Consider the following 21,560-nt stretch of genomic DNA (forward strand, 5'->3'; position numbering starts at 1 on the left):
ACATATATATACATATATATATATATATATATATATATATATATACACATACATATATATATATAGTTTGTTTTTTTTTTGAGACGGATTCTCCTGCCTCAGCCTCCCAAGTAGCTGGGATTATAGGCGCCCACCGCCACACCCAGCTAATTTTTGTATTTTTATTATTATTATTATTTATTTATTCTTTTTTTTTGAGATGGAATTTCGCTCGTTGCCCAGGCTGGAAGTGCAGCGGCGAGATCTTGGCTCACTATAACCTCTGTCCCCCGAGTTCAAGCGATTCTCCTGCCTCAGCCTCCCAAGTAGCTGAGATGACAGACATGCGCCACTACACCCTGCTAATTTTTGTACTTTTAATAGAGACGGGGTTTCTCCATGTTGGTCAGGCTGGTCTCGAACTCCTGACCTCAGGTGATCTGCCCGCCTTGGACTCCTAAAGTGCTGGGATTACCGGCGTGAGCCACTGTACCCGCCCCATTTATTAGTTTTAATTCCTATACAGTAAATATTGTATGGCTTGTAAGAATGAACAGTGTCTTGAAGAGTCATGATCTCAAGCTAAGGCCAACATACCCTGCATGTATCTAGCACAAGTTTGTTGTGTAGATGAACTCTCCCTAATTCTGGTTAGGTCTGATTGGAGGGCCTGACTGCAGAATAAGATAGAGATGCTTAGAGTGGTGGGTGAAGAATTGAGGATTAGGGCACCGAGTTTACTCCTCTAGTAACACTGCCTGGGTCAGACAGGGCAGTTATCACTGACTCCCAACTTACAGCCTTTTCCTCTAGGTGTGTAGGGACTCTCAAATATTCCTTCAGAAGTAGACACGGTTTTTGCTTCTTCTCTCCTGTACTGAGACATTTCATGGCCCTGACTCCATTCTCACCCCTTCCTACCAGCACCTGCCTAGCACGTTCTGGAAACAAAGAACACTCTATCCTCTCAACTATAAATTGACCGTAAGAGTCCAGGCTAGGGACACCATGACATCATCCCTGTAGCTGCTAGTTCTTTCACACCATCACTGAGTCGGGAGCCCCGGAACCTTAGCTTGGAGGAGTGGAGCAGTAGGGCATCTTGGATTTTTTTTTTTTTTTTTTTTTTTTCCAGATGGAGTTTTGCTCTGTCTCCCAGGCTGGAGTGCAGTGGCGCTATCTTGGCTCATTGCAACCTCTGCCTCCTGGGTTCAAGAGATTCTCCTGCCTCAGCCTCCCAAGTAGCTGGGATTTCAGGCATGCGCCACCATGCCCAGCTGATTCTTGTATTTTTAGTAGAGATAGGGTTTCACTATGTTGGCCAGGCTGCTCTTAAACTCCTGACCTCAAGTGATCTGCCCGTCTCGGCCTCCCAGAGCCCTGGGATTACAGGCGTGAAGCACTGCGCCTGGCCTAGTTGGTTCTCTTATTCTCTGTCAGCCTGTAGCGGGAGTGGCATGCTGTCAGCTCAGGTCCGACACTGCAGGGTTCCCAACTTCTGGCCTTGCCACGAGAGCACCGCATTCAGGGACTAGGTGCCGGGCACCTCCTGTTCCCGGGATTAGGTAGAAGAAGCTCAGCCAATCCTGAGAGCTCGGAAGCAAGGTAGGCGGGACAAGGAGGAAAAGTTGAGGACAGGAGCGCCACCCAATCCAACGCCTGACTGTAAAAGCGATGGCGGCGAGCACCCAATTGCAGATGGCCGTTAGAGGGAGGCTGGTTACTGGAAAACGGACCAATCCGTGACAGGGGAGGGCAATTTTTAAGCCAATTAAAACTGAGAAGGTGGGAAGGGGCGGAGCTCGCCCTGTGGCTGCTCGGTGGTGGGTGAAGGATCAGCTTTCTCTGCTAGTTCCCACCCTGGGAGTCCTTAGCTCCTGGAATGCGTGAGGGAGATGCTTAGGGAGTTTCCGAAGTGGGGCGTCGAGGCATCGCCTGGCAAGGCCTGGGAGCGAAAAAGATCCCTACTTCGTGGAGCCGTTGGAAGCTACCGGGTGGGCATCAAGGAAGCGGAGGGTGGCTAAGGGGCGGGACTTCCGGGGGCAGGGCTTATTGGCGGGGGTGGGGCCTGTTCTAAGGTTAGGCCGAGGTGGGCGGAGCTTATGGGAGAGCTTTGGGTGTGACCTAGGAGAAAGAAGGGCAGTAACTTAAGCGATTGTTTTGGGGTGGGAAGTGATAGTTAAGGGCTGATAAGGTTGCTGGGGAGGTTACTTGTCTTAACCCACTGTCCTTTTTTCTCAGGGAGCCACTGGTGGGGACCTTTTTTGGGCCCCCTTTCCTTCGTGGGGTACTATGGAGTTCCCAGAACACAGTCAGCAGCTGCTGCAGAGCCTCCGGGAGCAGCGGTCCCAGGGTTTCCTTTGTGACTGCACCGTGATGGTGGGTAGTACCCAGTTCTTGGCCCATCGGGCTGTGCTGGCGTCCTGCAGCCCATTTTTCCAGCTTTTCTACAAGGAGCGGGAATTGGATAAGAGGGATCTGGTGTGTATTCATAATGAAATTGTCACAGCCCCAGCCTTTGGGCTGCTTCTGGACTTTATGTATGCTGGCCAGCTGGCCCTGAGAGGGGATACCCCTGTGGAGGATGTGCTGGCAGCTGCCAGCTACTTGCACATGAATGACATCGTCAAGGTGTGTAAGCGGCGGCTTCAAGCCCGGGCTCTGGCAGAGGCAGACAGTACCAAGAAGGAGGAAGAAACCAACTCACAGCCTCCTAGTTTGGAGTTTTTGTCCAGTACTTCGCGTGGCCCCCAGCCTTCGTTGTCATCTGCTGAGACATCAGGCCATTGGGGCAAAGGGGAATGGAAAGGCTCTGCTGCTCCCTCACCTACTGTCCGTCCTCCAGATGAGCCACCAATGTCCAATGGGGCTGACACTACACAGCCTGGCATGGAGGTTGACGCACCACATCTGCGGGCACCTCCTCCGCCGGTGGCTGATGTCTCTCTTGCCAGCCCTAGTAGCTCCACTGAGACCATTCCTGCAAACTACTTCTCTTCCGGCATCCCAGCAGTTTCATTGGAGCCACTGCCATCTCTTGATGTGGGTCCTGAGAGTCTGAGGGTGGTGGAACCAAGGGATCCTGGAGGACCACTGCAAGGCTTCTACACCCCAGCCTCAGCCCCCAGCTCAGCCCCTGCCCCTGTCTCAGCCCCAATTCCATCCCAGGCTCCAGCCCCAGCTGAAGCTGAACTGGTCCAGGTGAAAGTTGAAGCTATTGTGATCTCTGATGAAGAGACCGATGTGTCAGATGACCAGCCTCAGGATCCTGAGAGAGCGTTCCCACCTGGAGGAGCAGTGTATGGGGGACAGCCCTCCCAGCCAGAGGCTTTTGAAGACCCAGGGGCAGCAGGACTGGAGGAGGTGGGGCCAAGTGACCACTTCCTGCCTTCAGACCCTCATCTACCCTACCATCTGCTGCCAGGTGCAGGGCAGTATCATCGAGGACTGGTGACCTCACCCCTGTCTGCACCTGCATCCGTGCATGAGCCGCTTTACCTGCCTTCTGAGTACGAAGCAGCTCCAGGAAGCTTTGGGGTTTTTACTGAGGATGTTCCCACCTGCAAGACATGTGGGAAGACCTTCTCATGCTCTTACACACTGCGGCGACATGCCACGGTGCACACACGTGAGCGACCCTACGAGTGCCGCTACTGCCTGCGGAGCTACACACAGTCAGGGGACCTCTACCGCCACATCCGCAAGGCTCACAACGAGGACCTGGCCAAACGCAGCAAACCGGATCCAGAAGTGGGACCCCTTCTAGGGGTGCAACCTCTCCCTGGCTCCCCAACAGCAGACAGACAGAGCAGCAGTGGTGGAGGGCCACCCAAAGATTTTGTACTTGGCCCCAAAAACTAACATCTAAGGAGCATGAGCTGACGCTAGGCTGCTCTTACCATCCTTAGATGGCAGCTCAGAAGGTTGGTGACATCTCATCACCCCTGCTGGGTGACAAGAATAAAGGTTCTGCCCAGGCTGAAAGTTCCTACCCTTTTCTGTTTTTTTTTTTATTTTTTTGAGATGAAGTCTCACTCTGTCGCCCAGGTTGGAGTGCAGTGGCGTGATCTCGGCTCACTGCAAGTTCAGCCTTCCGGGTTCACACCGTTCTCCTGCCTCAACCTCCCAAGTAGCTGGGACTAAGGGTGCCCATCACCACGCCCGGCTAATTTTTTTGATTTTTAGTAGAGACGGGGGTTTCACCGTGTTAGCCAGGATGGTCTATGGTCTTGATCACCCTGAGCCTCCGTGATCCCCCACCCTCCGGCCCCTCCCCAAATGCGGATTACAGCATGAGCCTAGCGCCCCCCCGCCCGCCGCCGCCGGGCATTTTTTTTTTTTTTTTTTTTTTTTTTTTTTTTTTTTTTTGGAGAGAGTCTTGCTCTGTCCCTCAGGCTGGAGTGCAGTGGCAATTTCACCTCACTGCAACCTCTGCCTCCCAGGTTCAAGCGATTCTCCTAACTCAGCCTCTTGAGTAGCCGGGATTACAGGAACGCACCACCATGCCCAGCTAATTCTTGTGTTTTTAGTAGAGACGGGGTTTCACCATGTTGGCCAGGCTGGTCTCGAACTCCTGACCCCAGGTGATCCGCTCACCTCGACCTTCCAAAGTGCCAGGATTACAGGCATGAGCCACTGCGCCCGGCCTCCTACCCTTTTCTTTGCCCAGCCAGATAAGCAGGACTCTGTGGGGCAGAGCATATGACAGCTCTCTCCAAGGGCACTGGGAATTTTCCTGAGGTGTAATTGCTTCTCACTGTATGTTCTGGAACATAAAGCTAGGAATGAAAGTATTTCTTTGAACTGGTGTTGGCTGATTTCTTCTAAAAACCTGCATGCTTTCATACCTCTCCTTCAGTTCTTTTTGGAATGTCACATCTGTACTTGGGATAGGGGTAGGGGTCAGATTGCTCATGAGGAAAAAAGTGGGACAAGCAGAGGGTGATGTAGCCTTTACTTAGGAAAAGTATACAAATTAAGGAAGCTTATAAAATTATGATTTATTATTGCAGTTGAGCTCCTGTCTTCTGGGCTGTATCAGACATTTCGTATAAATACTCATTTAATCCTCAACGTTAGGACGTATGAGGTCCACCTCCTGTTTCGTTTGTTGTTGTTCATAAACAAACTTGAGACTTAGAAATCAAAGTTAACTTGTTCAGGGTCACAGGGGCTAATTAAGGGGAAGCCAGCATTTGAACCTGGCTTGCAACTGCAAACAACCTGCCTGCTATACTGGTTAAAAACACTGTTTTGTCCAGGTGCAGTGGCTCACCCCTGTAATACCAACACTTTGCGAGGTGACCAGCCTGCCCAACATGGTGAAACCCCATCTCTACTAAAAACACAAAAAAATTGTCTAGGTACGATGGCTCGCTCCTGTAATTATAGCACTTTGGGAGGCCGATGCGGGTGGATCACTTGAGATCAGGAGTTCAAGACCAGACTGGCCAACATGATGAAACCCTGTCTCTACTAAAACTACAACTATTAGCCAGGAGTGGTGGTGGGCGCCTGTAATCCCAGTTACCTGGGAGGCTGAGGCAGGAGAATCATTTGAACTCGGGAAGTGGATGTTGCAGTGAGCCAAGATTGCGCCACTGCACTTCAGCCTGGGCGACAAGACCAAAACTCGGAGCCACCGCGCCCGGCCGGACCGTCTCAAAAATAAAAGAAAAATTATCCAGGCTTGGTGGCGGGTGCCTGTAATCCCAGCTACTCAGGAGGCTGAGGCAAGAGAATTGCTTGAACCCGGGAGGCCGAGGTTGCAGTGAAAAAAAAACATTGTTTGAAGGGCTGTTGCAGTGGCTCATGCCTGTTCTCCCAGTACTTTGGAGGCCGAAGTGAGGGATCCCTTGTGGCTAGGAGTTATAGATTAGCCTGGGCAACATAGTGAGGCCTCCCATCACTATAAAATAATAATAAATAGTTGAACATAGTTAACCAAGAACCATAAGTTGTTCTCTTTTTTTGTCCTTTTGCGTATTTGGCTTTGTTCCCTTGTTACCTCTGCTTTCCCCACCGAAAGACCTTTTGTTGATAGAATGGGTACTTTATTATTTGAAATTTTTGCCTGCAAGTTGTAGATATGAATGAATTCTCTGAAGATGAGACACTGAAAGGCAGGCAACACTAAGGCCCGTGGTGGCTGACTAGTGGCGGGAGGTTGAGGATCTGAGGTGCTGTCACAATGATGGGTGCTTGCAAAACCTAAAGTAAGAAACTCAGGATGAGAGGATCTTACAGTTCATGGAGTCCAACTCCCTCACTTGAAACGTGTGATGACAACAGTCTAGGGAGGTTTAGGTTACTCACCTAAGGTCACCCGGGTGGTTACTGACAGTGGAGATAGCAAAGAAATGGGAGTTGGGGTGCCATCATTGGATAGGGGCAAAAAAGAGCTCTAGGAATATGTGAGGAGTCTGGCCCCGCCTGTGCTGTATGAGGGTCTAGAGGTTTCCCTACAAACCTTTCCTTGGTACATAAGGACGTCACTGTAAATAAAGCAGGAAGGAAATCAGAAATAGGCCGGGTGTGGTGGCTTGCGCCTATAATCCCAGCATTTTGGGAACCTGAGGCAGGCAGATCAACGAGGTCAGGAGTTGGAGACCAACCTGGCCAACACAGTGAAATGCCATCTTTACAAAAAATTAGCTGGGCGTGGTGGTGGGCGCCTGTAATCCCAGCTACTCGGGAGGCTGAGGCAGGAGAATTGCTTGAACCTGGGAGGCAGAGGTTGCAGTGAGCCGAGATCTCACCACTGCACTCCAACCCCAGGTGACAGTGTGAGACTCCATCTCAAAAAAAAGAAAAAGGGGGAAAATAACAAGTAAATATTCTGAATTTTCTTTCTGTCTTTTTGAGTCAGTGTCATATTCAGCACTGTGAACCCTTACCAGCAAGTGACTATTTTTGAGTTACAGGAAGGAGAGAAAGGTGAGCAGTGATGTGGCTAAAGAAAGCTCCTTAACTAGGACATATGGGAAGCAAAAGATGGTTAACATTTTTCTGCTCAGTGAATTCTATGTTCTTTCACATTCTTTGTGTTGAAATAACCTTCTAGCTTATCTTTCAAATGGCTTCTAATTTTATTTATGCAAGTACCTTACTGCTTTAATTCCTTGATGAAACAAGGCAAGATATAAATAAATACAATAAAAGCTGTGCTAGCTGGGTGGAACACCCTTTCAAGTCTTCCCTAGAGTAAATCAAATCAAAATGCCTTTATGAATCAGTCACCCTTAAAAGGGTGGATTTTACAGTCTGTATATCTCGATTTCAACAGAAACACTAAGCAGAAAAAAAAAAAAAAAAAAAAACTGGTTGTCTCAGAAAATCAGTTCTTAAAATCAAGGCAAATAAATGGTCTGTATGTGTAGACAGTTGTGGTCACATGCACTACTTAGCTAAAGAGGCTCTGTTCCTGGTGAGATTCTCCTGAGGAGCAAGAATTTGCTTTCAATATCCAGCATGAAGTGCATGCTTTCTTGCAGGTGGCAGTCAGGTATTTGCAATATTTTTATTTATTTATTTATTTTTGAGACAAGGTCTCCCTGTTGCCGAGGCTGGAGTGCAGTGGTACTATCAAGACTCACTGCAGCCTCTACCCCTCTAGCTCCCAAGTAGCTGGGACTACAGGCGTGCACTACCACGCATGGCTAATTTTTGTATCTTTTGTGGAGATGACATTTCGCCCTGTTGCCCAGGCTGGTATCAAACACCTGGGCTCAAGCGATCCACCTTTTTTTTTTTTTTTTTTTTTTTGAGATGGAGTCTCACTCTGTCCCCCTGGCTGGAGTGCAGTGACGCGATCTTGGCTGACTGCAAGCTCCGCCTCCCGAGTTCACGCCATTCTCCTGCCTCAGCCTCCCAAGTAGCTGGGACTACAGGTGCCCGCCACCGCGCCCGGCTAATGTTTTTTTGTATTTTTAGTAGAGACGGGGTTTCACCGTGGTCTCGATCTCCTGACCTTCTGATCCGCCCGCCTCGGCCTCCCAAAGTGCTGGGATTACAGGCGTGAGCCACCGCGCCCGGCCTACAATCCACCTTCTTTGGCCTCCCGAAGTGCTGGGATTCAGGCGTGAGCCATCATGCCCAGCCTGCAAGATCTGTAAAGCAGTAGCTATCACAGTTACAGCCACTGTGGTCTCATTATTATTATTATTATTTTTTGACGGAGTTTCAATCTTGTTGCCCAGGCTGGAGTGCAATGACATGATCTTGGCTCAGTGCAATCTCGGCTCACTGCAACCTCCACCTCTTGGGTTCAAGCGATTCTCCTACCTCAGCCTCCCTAATAGCTGGAATTACAGGCTACGTCACCACGCCCCGCTAAATTTTTTTGCATTTTTAGTAGAGACAGGCTTTCTCCATGTTGGTCAGGCTGGTCTCGAACTCCCGACCTCAGGTGATCCTCCCCGCCTTGGCCTCCCAAAGTGCTGGGATTACAAGGGTGAGCCACCAGGCCCGGCCTCATTTATTATTATTATTTTTTTTTTTTTGAGACGGAGTCTCGCTCTGTCGCCCAGACTGGAGTGCAGTGGCCGGATCTCAGCTCACTGCAAGCTCCGCCTCCCGGGTTCACGCCATTCTCCTGCCTCAGCCTCCCGAGTAGCTGGGACTACAGGCGCCTGCCACCACACCCGGCTAGTTTTTTGTATTTTTTTAGTAGAGACGGGGTTTCACCGTGTTAGCCAGGATGGTCTCGATCTCCTGACCTCGTGATCCGCCCGTCTCGGCCTCCCAAAGTGCTGGGATTACAGGCTTGAGCCACCACGCCCGGCCTGACGATGTTTTGTCAATAAACCCAGGCCTAGCAATTTAAGAAGCTGGGAAGAGGGATAAGATATTTTACTTGGTTGTTCTGTCCTTGGGCTTTACTGATTGATTGATTGAGACAGAGTTTCGCTCTGGTTGACCAGGCTGGAGTGTAATGGCATGACCTCGGCTCACTGCAACCTCCACCTCCTGGGCTCAAATGATTCTCCTGCCTCAGCCTCCTAAGTAGCTGGGGTTACAGGCATGTGCCACTACACCTGGCTAATATTGTATTTTTCTTTAGTAGAGATGGGGGTTTCACCATGTCAGTCAGGCCGGTCTCGAACTCCTGACCTCAGGTGATCCACCCACCTCGGCCTCCCAAATTGCTGGGATTACAAGGGTGAGCCACCATGCCTCTCCTGTCCTTGGACTTTAGTAAGTTTTTCTTGTAAGCTGATGGTTGTATTATTTAAAGGTATAGGGAAGAATAAAGAGAAGTCTAGCCCACTGAGAAAGGGGGTGTTACTGATAAAGGACTAAAGTGTATTTTTTTTCCCTGAAGTCTGTTTGCTCTGTGGTTATATGATGGTTAATCACATGCTTATTGCCACCACTTATAAAGGTAGAGGTCGTGCTATATAGTCTCATCTATGTGGTACCCACATCATAGACATTATCCACCATGAAAAAACAGAAACAGAATAACAAAGGGGCTCCTGGTTGATGGAACCTCCTACTGATCCAGGACTGCACCATACTGCAACCTGCCTCCAAGTCCAACACAGTTTCCAGAGAGTTCTATCAGGTGCTTAAAAGGCACTAAGCAAGAAAAGCCCTTCCTCACTGTTTCTCTTTTGTTTTTTTTTTTGTTACAGATGGAGTTTTGCTCTTGTTGCCCAGACTAGAGTGCAGTGGAATGCGATCTCTGCTTACTGGAACTTAACATTAAAAGAAAAAGAAAAGCCGGGCGCGGTGGCTCATGCCTGTAATCCCAGCACTTTGGGAGGCCGAGGCGGGTGGATCACCTGAGGTCAGGAGTTCGCGACAAGCCTGGCCAACATGGTGAAACCCCATCTCTATTAAAAATACAAAATTAGCTGAGCGTGGTGGCGGGCGCTTGTAATCCCAGCTACTCGGGTAGCTGAGGCAGGAGAATCGCTTGAACCCCGGAGGCAGGGGTTGCAGTGAGCCAAGATCGCGCCACTGGACTCCAGCCTGGGCAACAAGTGTGAAACTCCATCTCAAAAAAAAAATGAAAAGAAAAAAAATTAGTTTAAACAAAATGGTTACTTTTGGCCGGTCATAGTGGCTCACACCTGTAATCCCAGCATTTTGGGAGCCCGAGGTGGGCGGATCACTTGAGGCCAGGAGTTCAAGACCAGCCTGGCCAACACAGCAAAACTATGTCTCTACTAAAAATGAAATACAAAAAAATTAGCCAGGCATGGTGGCACATGCCTGTAATCCCAGCTGCTTGGGTGGCTCAGACACGAGAATCACTTGAACCTGGGAGGCAGAGGCTGCAGTGAGCCAAAATGGCACTGTACTCCAGCCTGGGCAACAGAGTGAGACTGCCTCAAAAAACAAAAAGTTACTTTAATACATTTGGGCTATTTATTGAGACATGTCACTCTGTCGCCCAGGCTGGAGCGCTGTCAGAATCTTGGCTCACTGCAACCTTTGTCCCCCAGACTCAAGCAATCCTCCCACCTCAGCCTCCAGAATAGCTGGGACTACAGGTGAACACCACCAGGTCCAGCTAATCTTTGCATCTTTTTTTTGTTGTTGTTGTTTTGAGACGGAGTCTTGCTCTGTCGCCCAGGCTGGAGTGCAGTGGCGCGATCTCGGCTCACTGCAAGCTCCGCCTCCTGGGTTCATGCCATTCTCCTGCCTCAAGCCTCCTGAGTAGCTGGGACTACAGGCGCCCGCCACCATGCCCGGCTAATTTTTTGTATTTTTAGTCGAGATGGGGTTTCACTGTGTTAGCCAGGATGTTCTCGATCTCCTGACCTCGTGATTTGCCCGCCTCGGCCTCCCAATGTGCTGGGATTACAGGCATGAGCCACAGTGCCTGGCCATATTTCCCATTTTGCTTTGGGCTTCTGAAAAAATAAATGAAGACACTTCTTTCTCCCTATCCTTACTATGCCATCCTCTGCAAGCCGTCGCCTCTTTATATATCTAACAACACTGTCATGAAAAATCTATGCCAGAGATATGATTAATTCCACCCACAGCTGATGAATATTTTCTGATTATATTTCTCAAGGCAAATATCCCCAACAATAACATGTATTGAACGCTATAGAAATAAACAGGATAGACAGAAAAAGACTCAGACTGTCTAAGTAGTAAAGTTTGTGCAGAACTGGCAACAAAAATCCACCTGGGTCAGAGGTATAGGGTTCATTTATCTTGCTGAGGGTCAGCTTTCTCCTTCATGCATGTTTAATGGTCCACCTAAGTTCAACTGGAGGAGCATCTTTCTTCTTTGTTAACCAAACATGCCCAGGTAGAGCTGCTTCTCTTTTCTGTGGTAGCTGCTGAGTTCTGACTGTGTCAGCTGGAGGTACCGCCGGACGTTGGCATCTTGGAAGATGATGGAGAAGCAATTAGAAACAGAGTCAGTTAAGACCATAATCGTACCTTGTGGCAAGAAACAATGTTAACATGCTCCCATTTTTAAATCTCTCCAAGATCTGAATATATTGCAACCATTCTATGCAATAGTAAATCTCATTAATTAATAACCTTTGGAATTGAAAAAACAATCTCTGTCCCGGGCTGGACTGGTTGTTAATTTTTATTTATTTATTTATGTATTTATTTTTGAGACAGTCTCACTCTGTCACCAGGCTGCAGGGCAGTGGCACGCGATCTCCGCTTACTGCAACCTCCACCTTCTGGGTTCAAGTGATTCTCCTGCCTCAGCCTCCTGAATAGCTGAGACTACAGGTGCACGCCACCTTGCCCGGCTAACTTTTGTACTTTTAGTAGAGACGGGGTTTCACCATGTTGGCCAGGCTGGTCTCGAACTCCTAATCTCATAATCCACCCGCCCTGGTCTCCCAAAGTGCTGGGATTACAGATGTGAGTCACCACACCTGGCCACTGGTTGCTAATTTCATAATGAAAGCAAGACTGATGAAACAATTATTAAAATAGAGCCTCTACAGATATTATTCATAAAGAGGGCAGGTTAATTTATGTACTTGAAGGTGAAAAACATGAACAAATAGATTTTATATCTTTATTAATTCATAATTAATGCCTTTCTCATTCATTTAGATTAGTGAGATTTTACTGCACTGCTATACATTTGGGGACTCTGCTACTAGTATCCTGTGGCTATTGTAAGCCAGAATGCAAAAAGGAGACAATTTTCAGTGCTCAACCAACCAACACAGGAATGAGTCTCTCATCTGCTTCACAATATCCTTTTTGCCTTGGAAACAAAGTCCCAAATTCTCTCTCAGCAGGACTGCCCTTTTTCTAGGTCATACCTGGGGTTAGCTGAGCTAACGGATAAAAATGGTGATTTGTTGGTATTCACACATCCTATCCCAATCACTGGTTTTTTGTTATTTTGTGTGTGTGTGTGTGTGTGTTTTTTTTTTTTTTTTTTTGAGATGGAGTCTCCCTCTGTCACCCAGGCTGGAGTGCAGTGGTGCGATCTCAGCTCACTGCAAGCTCCGCCTTCCAGGTTCACGCCATTCTCCTGCCTCAGCCTCCCAAGTAGCTGGGACTACAGGCGCCCCCCACCATGCCGTTAATTTTTTGTATTTTTACTAGAGACAGGGTTTCATCATGTTAGCCAGGATGGTCTCGAACTCCTGGCCTCACACTATCCGCCCACCTCTGGGTCCCAAAGGGCTGGGATTACAGGTGTGAGCCACCACGCCTGGCCTCCAATGACTCTTAAAGACCAGGAACAGAACTTGAAAAACAACACTGTTTTTTTTTTTTTTTTTTTGAGATGGAGTCTCCCTCTGTCGCCCAGGCTGGAGTGCAGTGGCCGGATCTCAGCTCACTGCAAGCTCCACCTCCCGGGTTTATGCCATTCTCCTGCCTCAGCCTCCCGAGTAGCTGGGACTACAGGCGCCCGCCACCACGCCCAGCTAGTGTTTTGTATTTTTTAGTAGAGACGGGGTTTCACTGTGTTAGCCAGGATGGTCTCGATCTCCTAACCTCATGATTTGCCCGCCTCGGCCTCCCAAAGGGCTGGGATTACAGGTGTGAGCACTGTGTCCAGCCATGCAGGCTAATTTTTGTATTTTTATTTATTTATTTATTTATTTTTTAAGTAGAGATGGGTTTCGCCATGTTGGTCAGGCTGGTCTTGAAATCCTGACCTCAGGTGATCTGCCTGCCTTGGCCTCCCAAAGTGCTAGGATTACAGGTGTAAACCACAGTACCCAGCCCCGACAAACAAGACTGGTTTATTTTTTTTGAGACAGAGTCTCATTCTTGTTGCCCAGGATCTCGGCTCACCACAACCTCTGCCTCCCAGGTTCAAGCAATTCTCCTGCCTCAGCCTCCCGAGTAGCTGGGATTACAGGCGTGCGCCACCACACCTGGCTAATTTTGTATTTTTAGTAGAGACGGGGGTTTCTCCATGTTGGTCAGGCTGGTCTCGAACTCCTGACCTCAGGTGATTCACCTACCTTGGCCTCCCCAAGTGCTGAGATAACAGACGTGAGCCACCCCGCCCAGCCTGCCTATTATATGTATATATATATGTATATTTATAAATATATAAAATATGTATTTAGAAATAAAAGCACATTGATATACATATATATTAAAATGGGCATACATATATATATGAAAGACATACCGACATATATATTGTGTATGCCTGATTAAGCATCAACCCCCTACACATGAAACCAATAATACTGCTTTTCTGTGGAGACAAGAACATAAGAGTAGAAAAAGGTCTGTTCATCGTATACTTTTTCAGTTTGAATTCTCAACCATGTGAATGTATTACTTATTGAAAATAATACATTGGCAAAGTAAAATAAAATCCCCTTTCCACAGATCCACCCTAGCAAGACAATTTTGTCCTTACCATTTCAAAGCCCTTCTCCCTTACCTTTAGGCTGCCTATTGACGGCAGCCAGGAGGTAGTGGCGGGCCTGGTCATAGTCCTGCAGATGGAAAAAGGCCACTCCGGCCCGATACAAGGCCTTGGCATTATCAGGCTGTCGTTCCAGGACTTTCTGACTATATTCTCTCACTCGTTCGTAGTTCACGGGCTCCATCTGAAGGAGACAGGCTAATGGGCCAAATGAAAAGACAGAAGAGAGAGGAGGGATTCGTTACACCAGGTTCCACTGGCCAGCTCAAGGCAGTACCAAACAGGGTGGTAACAACGACATTCAGTCAACAAATGCTAAAGTGTTTCCCATATGCCAGACACTCTTCTACACACTGGGGATGCAGCAGTGTATAAAAGCTTCACATATCAGCCCGGTGCAGGGGCTCATGACTGTAATCCCAGCACTTTGGGAGGCCTAGGCGGGCAGATCATCTGAGGTCAAGAGTTCAAGATCAGCCTGACCAACATGGAGAAACCCCATCTCTACTGAAAATAAAAATTAGCCAGGTGTGGTGGCACATGCCTGTAATCCCAGCTACTCGGGAGGGTGAGGCAGGACAATCGCTTGGACCTGGGAGACGGAGGTTTCGGTGAGCCGAGATTGTGCCATTGCACTCCAGCCAGGGGAACAAGAGCGAAACTTCGTCTCAAAAAAAAAAAAACAAAAAAACTTCACATTATCTTGTAATCTACTTCAATATTTACTGATTTTCTGCTACACATTTAGTACTGAGTTAGACCTGGCTCTAAAGCTGATAACAACATACTTTAACATTTATTTAAAACTCTGGGCTGAGCATGGTGGCTCATGCCTGTAATCCTAGCACTTTGGGAGACTGAGGTAGGAGATTCGCTTGAGCCCAGGAGTTCAAGACCAGCCTGGGCAACAAGTGAGACCTTCCCCTGCCCCCCTTTTTGGCAGGGTATTCACTGCAGTGTTATAACAAGTGTATCCCGGGTAACAAATGTATTTATTATTATTAATTTTTTAAGACAGAGTCTCACTCATTAGCCAGGCTGGAGTGCAGTGGTGTGATCTACAACCTCCACCTCCCAAGTTCAACCAAGTCTTCTGCCTCAGCCTCCCGAGTAGCTGGGATTACAGACATGTGCCACCATGTCCAGCTAATTTTTGTGTTTTTAGTACAGATGGGGTTTCACCATGTTGGCCAGGCTGTTCTCGAACTCCTGACCTCAAGGGATCTGCCCACCTTGGCCTCCCAAAGTACTGGGATTATAGGCGTGAGCCACTATGCCCAGCTGAGACCCTATTTTTTTTTTTTTTTTGAGATGGAGCCTCACTCTGTCGCCCAGGTTGGAGTGCAATGGCACGATCTCAGCTCACTGCAACTCTGCCTCCCAGGTTCAAGCAATTCTCCTGCCTCAGCTTCCCAAGTAGCTGGGATTACAGGCACACACCACCATGCCCAGCTAATTTTTGTATTTTTGTAGAGATGGGATTTCGCCATGTTGGCCAGGCTGGTCTTGAACTCCTGACCTCAGGTGATTCACTCGTCTCAGCCTCCCAAAGTGCTGGGATTATAGACGTGAGCCACCCTGCCCAGCCCCCCATTATTATTACTATTTTTTGAGATGGAGTGTCGCTCTGTCGCCCAGGTTGGAGTGCAGAAGTGTGACCTTGGCTCACTGTAACCTCTGCCTTCCGGGTTCAAGAGATTCTTCTGCCTCACCCTCCTGATTAACTATGATTATAGGCGCTCACCACCATGCCTGGCTAATTTTTGTGTTTTTAGTAGAGACGGGATTTCACCATGTTGGTCAGGCTGGTCTCCAACTCCTGACCTTGTGATCCACCTGCCTCGGCCTCCCAAAGTGCTGGGATTACAGGAATGAGCCACCACGCCCGGCCCCATTAACTTTTTATATGAAATTAGAATGCAGTGAGCCGAGATTGTACCACTGCACTCCAGCCTGGGCTACAGAGCGAGACTCCATCTTAAAAAGAAAAAAAAAAAAATTAGATACATTACAATTGACCGGGCGCGGTGGCTCAAGCCTGTAATCCCAGCACTTTGGGAGGCCGAGACGGGCGGATCACGAGGTCAGGAGATCGAGACCATCCTGGCTAACATGGTGAAACCCCGTCTCTACTAAAAAATACAAAAAACTAGCCGGGCGAGGTGGCGGGCGCCTGTAGTCCCAGCTACTCGGGAGGCTGAGGCAGGAGAATGGCGTAAACCCGGGAGGCGGAGCTTGCAGTGAGCTGAGATCTGGCCACTTGCACTCCAGCCTGGGTGACAGAGCGAGATTCCGTCTCAAAAAAAAAAAAAAAAAAAAAGATACATTACAATTTTTTAAAAAACAAATTTCTTCATTGTGTCTCTTCTACCCAAGGTTCTATGTCCTGTATTCCCCATTTCACCACAGTTCTTTTTTTTTTTTTTTTTTTTTTTTTTTTTTTTTTTTTTTTTTTTTTTTTTTCGAGAGGAGTCTTGCTCTGCCGCCCAGGCTGGATGAGTGGCCGGCTCTCAGCTCACTGCAGCTCCGCCTCCCGGGGTCGACGGCCATCTCGTGTCTCAGCTCGCCGAGTGCTGGGAGCTACAGGCGCCCGGCCTCGTCGCCCCGCTATTTTTTCGTACTGTTTTAGTAGGAGACGGGGTTTCACCGTATTAGCCAGGATGTCGGTCGATCTTCCTGACTCGCTTGATGCCGCCCGTCTCGGCCTCCAAAGGTGCTGGGATTTGAGCCACCGCGCCCAGCCTTCACCACAGTTCTTGTACTGCAGCTTTGTTAATAATGGTTGCCATTAATTGTGTGAGGAAATGGCAAGCACTGTGCTATGTGCTTGATATACACTGTCTTGTTTAATCTTTGCATCTACACGATTACATAGGTGTTACTATCTTCATTTAGTGGATGAAGAAATCAAGACTCAGAGAAGTAACTTGTCCGAGATCTTATAGCTGCTAGGTGGAATGAATATGAAATTTGAATGAAGCGTTCTCTAACTCCAAAATCATGATTCTCAGTAACAATCCAGTATATAACTTCACTATTCTCTTGGATGACTTAATGGGACCTTGAAATACAAACCTGCGGACGAGCCAATTCAGGTCAATGTTCTGCCTTTTGATGATTAAGAAGGGAAACACATTCCCTATTTCACAACTGTGGGAATTAAACATAGTATTATGAAATCACGGTGCTGAGAAAGACCAAGAATCAGCACTGATAAGCACATTAAAGGGCCTGTGCTGATGTCTGTATCCCTTCTACAACATCCCCACCAAGTGGTCATATGGTTTATACTTAGCTATTTCCCCAGAGGTCAACCAATCTATCACCCTTGCTCATTAATTCAACAACCAGTTCTTGTGCAATGACCATGTGCCAGACAGTGAGCTAGAAGTAGAGAATAAGAGAAGCAAGGCAGTCATCTTGATGATTAAAGAGGTTGAGGCCAGGCGCAGTGGCTCATGCCTGTAATCCCAGTACTTTGGGAGGCTGCGGCTGGCTGATCACTTGAGGTCAGGAGTTTGAAACCAGCCTGGCCAACATGGTGAAACCCCATCTCTACTAAAAATACAAAGAAATTAGCTGGGTTTGGTGGCGGGCGCCTGTAATCCCAGCTACTTGGAAGGCTGAGGCAGGAGAATCACTTGAACCCGGCAGGCGGAGGTTGCAGTGAGCCAAGATCATGCCACTGCACTCCAGCCTGATTGACAGAGTGAAACTGTCTCAAAAAAAAAAAAAAGAAAAAGTGGAGGAATACACAAGAAACAAGTAAATGAATTTGTTTGTTTGTTTTTAGACAGAGTCTCCCTCGGTTACCTAGGCTGGAGTGCACTGGCGCGACCTTGGCTCACTGCAACCTCCACCTCCTAGGTTCAAGCAATTCTCCTGCCTCAGCTTCCCAAGTAGCTGGGACTACAGGCACCCACCAACATGACCAGCTAATTTTAACAATATTTTTAGTAGAGATGGGGTTTCACCGTGTTAGCCAGGATGGTCTCCATCTCCTGACCTTGTGATCTGCCCGTCATGGCCTCCCAAAGTGCTGGGATTACAGGCATGAGCCACCACGCCCGGCCGACAGAAGGCTTCTCTAAGGAAGCAACTTTTGAGTCCAAATCTGGATGTGTGTCATTCAAAGGACAGGGCATTCTAGCTGGAAAGACAGCCTACAAAACGTGAAGGTGGAAATGTACTTTGGGCATTAAGTGTATAAAAGGGCCAGTTCAGGAAGGGCATGGTGGCTCACACCCGTAATCCCAACACTTTGGGAGACCAAAGCGGGTGGATCACCTGAGGTCAGGAGCTCAAGACCAGCCTGGACAACATGGCAAAACCCCGTCTCTACTAAAAATACAAAAATTAGCCGGGTGTGGTGGCAGGCGCCTGTGATCCCAGCTACTTGGGAGGCTGAGGCAGGAGAATCGCTTGAATCCAGAAGGCAGAGCTTGCAGTGAGCCGAGATCACATCACTGCACTCCAGCCTGAGCAACAGAGTGAGACATTGTCTCAAAAAATAATAATAATAAAATAAAAAATAAGGCCAGGCGTGGTGGCTCACACCTGTAATCCCAACACTTTGGGAGGCCGAGGTGGGCAGATCACTTGAGGTTGGGAGTTCCAGACCAGTGTGACCAACATGGAGAAACCCCATCGCTACTAAAAATACAAAATTAGCAGGGCATGGTGCCACATGCCTGTAATCCCAGTTACTCGGGAGGCTGAGGCAGGAGAACTGCTTGAACCTGGGAGGCGGAGGTTGTGGGGAGCCAAGATCGTGCCATTGCACTCCAGCCTAGTCAGCAAGAGCAAAACTCAGTCTCAAAAAAAAATTTAAAAAAAAAAAAGAGCTAGTTGGTGCTGGGACCGAGGTGAGTTTGGATTTTCTCATAAGTGTGATGAGATGCCAATGGGGTGTTTTAGGCAGTGACATGATCTGATTTCCTTATCTGTAAAATGGGGATAATCCTTGCAGTTTTGTGAAGATGGCAGACATCTGTAAATGACTGCCCAACATGTTATAGGCACTCAATAAATAAAAATTATTGGGCCAGGTACGGTGGCTCATGCCTGTAATCTCAGCACTTTGGGAGGCCGAGGTGGGCGAATCGCCTGAGGTCAGGAGTCCAGACCAGCCTGGCTAACATGGTGAAACCCCATTTCTACTAAAAATACAAAAAATTAGCCGGGCATGGTGGCACATGCCTGTATCCCAGCTACTCCAGAGGCTGAGGCAGCAGAATCGTTTGAATCCGGGAGGAGGAGGTTGCAGTAAGCTGAGATCGTGCCATTTGCACCCCAGCTTGGGCAACAAGAGCGAAACCCTTCACAAAAAAAAAAAAAAAAAAGAAAAAGAATAATGAGGAAAAGTTACACGACCCACTTTAAACCTAATATTAAAATAAGGGACATTTAATATTTGTGAAACACGTTCATTGCTTCAGCTGGTGGTTTAGATATTAAATGTCCCTTAAATAAACAATGGCCTGACCTTAGGTATAGTTTTGCCCTATAGCCTGCAAAATTCCCTAAAGCTATCAGCAATACCCAGAAGGCTGTTAGAAATGCAAACTGGGGCTGGGTACCTTGGCTCACGCACGTAAACCCAGCACTTTGGGAGGTGGAAGCGCATGGATTACCTGAGGTCAGGAGTTCAAGACCAGCCTGATTAATATTATGAAACCCCATCTCTATTAAAAATACAAAAATTAGGTGTGGTGGCGCATGCCTGTAATCCCAGCTACTCGGGAAGCTGAGGCAGGAGAATCGCTTGAACCCGGGAAGCAGAGGTTTCGGTGAGCCGAAATCACGCCATTGCACTCCAGCCTGAGCAACAAGAGCGAAACTCCGTCTCAAAAAAAAAAAAAAAAAAAATTAGCTGGGTGTGGTGACTGGCGCCTGTAGTCCCAGCTACTCGGGAGGCTGAGGCAGGAGAATTGCTTGAACCCGGGAGGCGGAGGCTGCAGTGAGCCCAGATCGTGCCAGTGCACTCCAGCCTGGGCGATAGAGCGAGACTCCATCTCAAAAAAAAAAAAAAAAAAAAAAAAAAAAAAGAAAGAAATGCAAACTAGTAGGCCCCACGTCAGACCCATCCGAACCTCTGGGGATGGGGCCTAGGAAGTTGTGTTTTAACAAACTCTCCAGGTGAAGTCTGAGAAGCCCTGCTCTATGGCAACTTAATTAGAGCCCCCACAGATTGGCAGATTATTTTAACTCATGGCGGAATAAATGGATGACAGTTAAAAAAAAGTCAGCGGTTTTTTTTCCTCAATGTTCACAGATGTTCATGTTCCTGTCTTAATGCTCTCTGGCCCCCTTTAGCCCCGTTCTTACCAGCTAGATTGTTGTAGCAGTCTGTCTGGGTGGTATGCAGTATGTTTTCTTGTTCAGGCGTGAGGGCAGGGCCCTGAGGTCCGAGATTAGGTAACGGAGAGGGCAGACTCGGATCCAGACCCCGCAGCTGAAGCAGAGCTCGATGGTACCTACTCACAGCATCTCGGTACTTCCCCTCCCGGTAGCGCTGGTTCCCTTCCTCCTTGTACAGCTGAGCTTCCTGCAGACGCTTCTCCATAACTGTCGCCCAGGGTTCTTGCGGAATTGCTAAGTGAAGGAGCAATTGAAGCTCTGGGGTTGGGAACAAAATAACTGACTGTAGTAGCCAATTCAAGGAGACAGGAAATTACTCTTCTTCCTGGAGGGTCCCCCAAGAGGGACCTCCGGTTTGCTTGTTTCTACGCACAGCCCCACCTCTCCTTTCTGCAGTCTTTTTCTCCAGAAGTGCAGGCAAATAGTTAGGAAGGGGATGTGGGAATAATGAAGCCAAACATTAAGCGACTTCCTAAAAGACGATGGGGGGGGGGGGGCGGGGTGTGGAGACTTTCCGAAAACTCAAGCGACGCCCTACTCAGAAATTGTTGCGGGCGTGAGAACGCCGGGCACACTGGCTTCCGCCTTTCTTTCGGACCCGCCCCCCGACCTGGAAGTAGAAGGGAGTGGGCTGGACTAGTGCTAAAAGTCCAGGGGCTTGAAGCAATTCCAACTCTTCTTCCTTTTTCAGCAATCATTTATCTGTTGACGTCAGTAATATAAACTGGGAAACCGAGGTGAACCAACACCAAGGGAGACTCAGGTGTCCACATAAGCGTCACAGCTGCAAGCCCACCCGGTGCCGCGACCAGTTCCTCGCCCTCTGCAGATACCCAAGCCTGGAACTCTCCCAGGCTTCGGTTTACCGGCGGGAGCAGGTCAGAAATGCGGAGAGTTTGGTATCTTAAAGGGTGGCGAGCATTGCGCCACATCGCCCAATCAGAAGAGGCTCCAGAAAAATAATCCCGCAGAAACGACCCCGCCTCCTCAGCGAACCAAACGGGGGTGGGGTGGGGGGAGGAATCCCCTGGCAGCTTCGCCAATTGGAAAAATCCAGACGATCTTGGATGACCAATCGGAACGGCAAATGACGATTCAAGTTGTCCAATAAGAGAAAAAGGGCGGGGTCAAGGGCCTCAGTTGCTGGGTAGAAGTTGAGGCATTGAGAAAAAAGGAGGGCCAGTGATTACTGTATTTCTTGGTTCTGGAGAGCCCTTTTGCTTCCTAGCCAGAAACACAATTGCTAGTAGGCTTACATGTTGCAACACATTCTCTTTTGACTTTTTTGTCGTTACTGCTGCAAACACAGACAGTAGGAAAAAGACGCTAGCAACCTCTAAGACGCCCCAGCAATTAGAAGTCAGACGGAAGTAACGGT

The 21,560-nt window shown here is 48.4% G+C and overlaps 2 protein-coding genes across 5 annotated transcripts in view; one reads left to right on the forward strand and one right to left on the reverse strand.

Moving 5' to 3' along the window:
* ZBTB3 (zinc finger and BTB domain containing 3) overlaps positions 1-4,044 on the forward strand; it is an 8,648-nt gene extending 4,604 nt beyond the window's left edge. For 2 of the 3 annotated variants that reach the window (XM_017878347.1, XM_017878346.1), the window contains exon 2: positions 2,221-4,044. In XM_017878347.1, coding sequence (XP_017733836.1) covers positions 2,272-3,840 — 1,569 coding nt within the window. In that variant the 5' untranslated portion in view covers positions 2,221-2,271 and the 3' untranslated portion in view covers positions 3,841-4,044. Of the gene's footprint in view, positions 1-1,422; positions 1,974-2,220 lie in introns of those variants that run through there. The other variant, XM_017878345.1, reaches the window with a different exon arrangement.
* Positions 4,045-10,977: 6,933 nt separating this feature from the next.
* TTC9C (tetratricopeptide repeat domain 9C) lies at positions 10,978-21,191 on the reverse strand. 2 transcript variants are annotated; one of them, XM_017878352.1, is made up of 4 exons: positions 20,150-21,191; positions 16,898-16,972; positions 13,838-14,020; positions 10,978-11,328 (listed from the first exon to the last, which is right to left on the reverse strand). In XM_017878352.1, exons 3-4 carry the CDS (start codon positions 14,004-14,006, stop codon positions 11,234-11,236), a joined length of 264 nt encoding a protein of 87 aa, XP_017733841.1. In that variant the 5' UTR covers positions 14,007-14,020; positions 16,898-16,972; positions 20,150-21,191; the 3' UTR covers positions 10,978-11,233. The 2 variants fall into 2 exon arrangements, with proteins under 2 accessions (XP_017733841.1, XP_017733840.1); XM_017878351.1 differs by lacking the exon at positions 16,898-16,972 and having other exon boundaries at positions 10,981-11,328; positions 20,150-21,171.
* Between the last annotated feature and the right edge of the window lie 369 nt (positions 21,192-21,560).

This window comes from Rhinopithecus bieti, unplaced genomic scaffold, assembly GCF_001698545.2.
Source record: "Rhinopithecus bieti isolate Rb0 unplaced genomic scaffold, ASM169854v2 scaffold_11488, whole genome shotgun sequence".
NCBI classification, from domain to species: Eukaryota; Metazoa; Chordata; class Mammalia; order Primates; family Cercopithecidae; genus Rhinopithecus; species Rhinopithecus bieti.

What these genes read in the sequence shown, in the direction of transcription:
- TTC9C (XM_017878351.1), bottom strand. Translation starts at nt 20,387, where the DNA reads ATGGAGAAGCGTCTGCAGGAAGCTCAGCTGTACAAGGAGGAAGGGAAC. An exon ending in CTGCTACAACAATCTAGCTG is followed by an intron (nt 14,021 to 20,149) that starts GTAAGAACGGGG and finishes TTGGCCCATTAG; the next exon opens with CCTGTCTCCTTCAGATGGAG. An exon ending in CGTCAATAGGCAGCCTAAAG is followed by an intron (nt 11,329 to 13,837) that starts GTAAGGGAGAAG and finishes TCATCTTCCAAG; the next exon opens with ATGCCAACGTCCGGCGGTAC.